This window comes from Octopus bimaculoides, chromosome 1, assembly GCF_001194135.2.
Source record: "Octopus bimaculoides isolate UCB-OBI-ISO-001 chromosome 1, ASM119413v2, whole genome shotgun sequence".
NCBI classification, from domain to species: domain Eukaryota; kingdom Metazoa; phylum Mollusca; class Cephalopoda; order Octopoda; family Octopodidae; genus Octopus; species Octopus bimaculoides.
In genome coordinates, this window is record NC_068981.1 from 90,488,341 (window position 1) to 90,489,861 (window position 1,521).

Sequence of the window (1,521 nt, forward strand, 5' to 3'; positions counted from 1 at the left end):
AACTGGAATATCATACCGATGAGGTAATGAAGAGTTTTTCCTTCTAAACCAGAAACATGTATATGATTAACTATGACTAGTTTAGTTCGTTATTTTTCTTCTTGTTTTGCCTATGTGAGTTGCAGGTAATTGCCATCTGCTGGAGTCTCAGCAATTTAGCTGCTATTTCTGAACTTCAGTATGTGGTGAAGCAACCTGTTGCTGATCCCTTAATTTTGTGTATATATATATATATATATATATATATATTTTTTACACATCTTTGCCAGTGCCCCTGAACTGGCTCCCATGCAGGTGGCATGTAAAAGACACCATTTCGAGCGTGGCCCTTGCCAGTACCTCCTGACTGCCCTTTGTGCCGTTGGCATGTAAAAGCACCCACTACACTCTCTGAGTGGTTGGCGTTAGGAAGGGCATCCAGCTGTAGAAACTCTGCCAAATCAGATTGGAGCCTGGTGTAGCCATCTGGTTTCACCAGTTCTCAGTCAAATCGTCCATGGAAAGCGGACGTTAAACGATGACGACGATATACATACATATATATTTGTATGTATATATTGTCTTTGTAGAAGAGGCATGAAACAATGTTTTAATTGGCTCTAAAGTACACACTGAGTAAAACAAATTTGAGGCACTGCATTAAAATCATATATTCATAGAAAATTCAATGTAATAAAATTGCATAAAATTCATTTTTTATTTCTATATTATCTATTTATTATTATTATTATTATTTTTTTTTTTCAGGGAGTCATCTACTCAAAATAAAAGTAGACTTGTTTGGCTACTTCATTGTAAAACTTACAGCTTGAGGTCAGGATTGAAAATCAAAGGAGTTTGCTTTACTGAAATATTTCAACAAAATATTGATGTTCCTTCCATCTTAAAAGCAATCCAAAAGATGAACATTGCTGATAATGTAATAACATTTAGTTTCTTATAAGATTGTTTATGCTATGTGTATGTATTTGTGAGTGTGTATATGTGTGTGTGTTGTTGAACAACACATGGAAAAGCAATTCCATTAGTTTTCCCACAAAATTCATAGTGTACAAGACCCTGGTGGCTTTGATCCTTCTGTATGCGTGTGAGGGATGGACTCTTACAGCTGACATGGAGCAAAAAAATCCAGACATTTGAGCACAAGTGTTTCAGAAGGCTGCTACACATCTTGTACACAGAGCACAAAATGAACAACTTTGTCAGGCTTGAACCTAGAAAGTTACCCTCAGAGGGTAACTTTCTAGGTTCAATCCCATGGTCATTCATGACTGAAGCAGGTTTTTATTACCTTAATATATATTACTTCTCTCTCTCTCTCTCTCTATCTCTTGTTACTCGTCCTTCACCTCTCACCGTTACTACTACTACTATCTCTCTCTCTCTCTCTACCTCTCGTTGCTCACTTTTATTCTACTTCCTCCCTTCCTTTTCCCTCTGCTACTCTTTCTCTTCACACAGCCTTGGTCACGTGTGTGCGGCTGCTATTTCTTTTCGTTCTTGGAATCACCAAGCTCGCAC

General features: G+C 37.5%; 1 protein-coding gene across 1 annotated transcript in view; it reads left to right on the plus strand.

Annotated features, from left to right (window-relative positions):
* Positions 1–1,521, plus strand: part of LOC106874231 (thioredoxin domain-containing protein 16) — a 32,113-nt gene that overhangs the window by 1,352 nt on the left and 29,240 nt on the right. Inside the window, exon 3 of the mRNA XM_052968211.1 lies at positions 748–919. Coding sequence (XP_052824171.1) covers positions 748–919 — 172 coding nt within the window. The remainder of the gene's footprint in view (positions 1–747; positions 920–1,521) is intronic.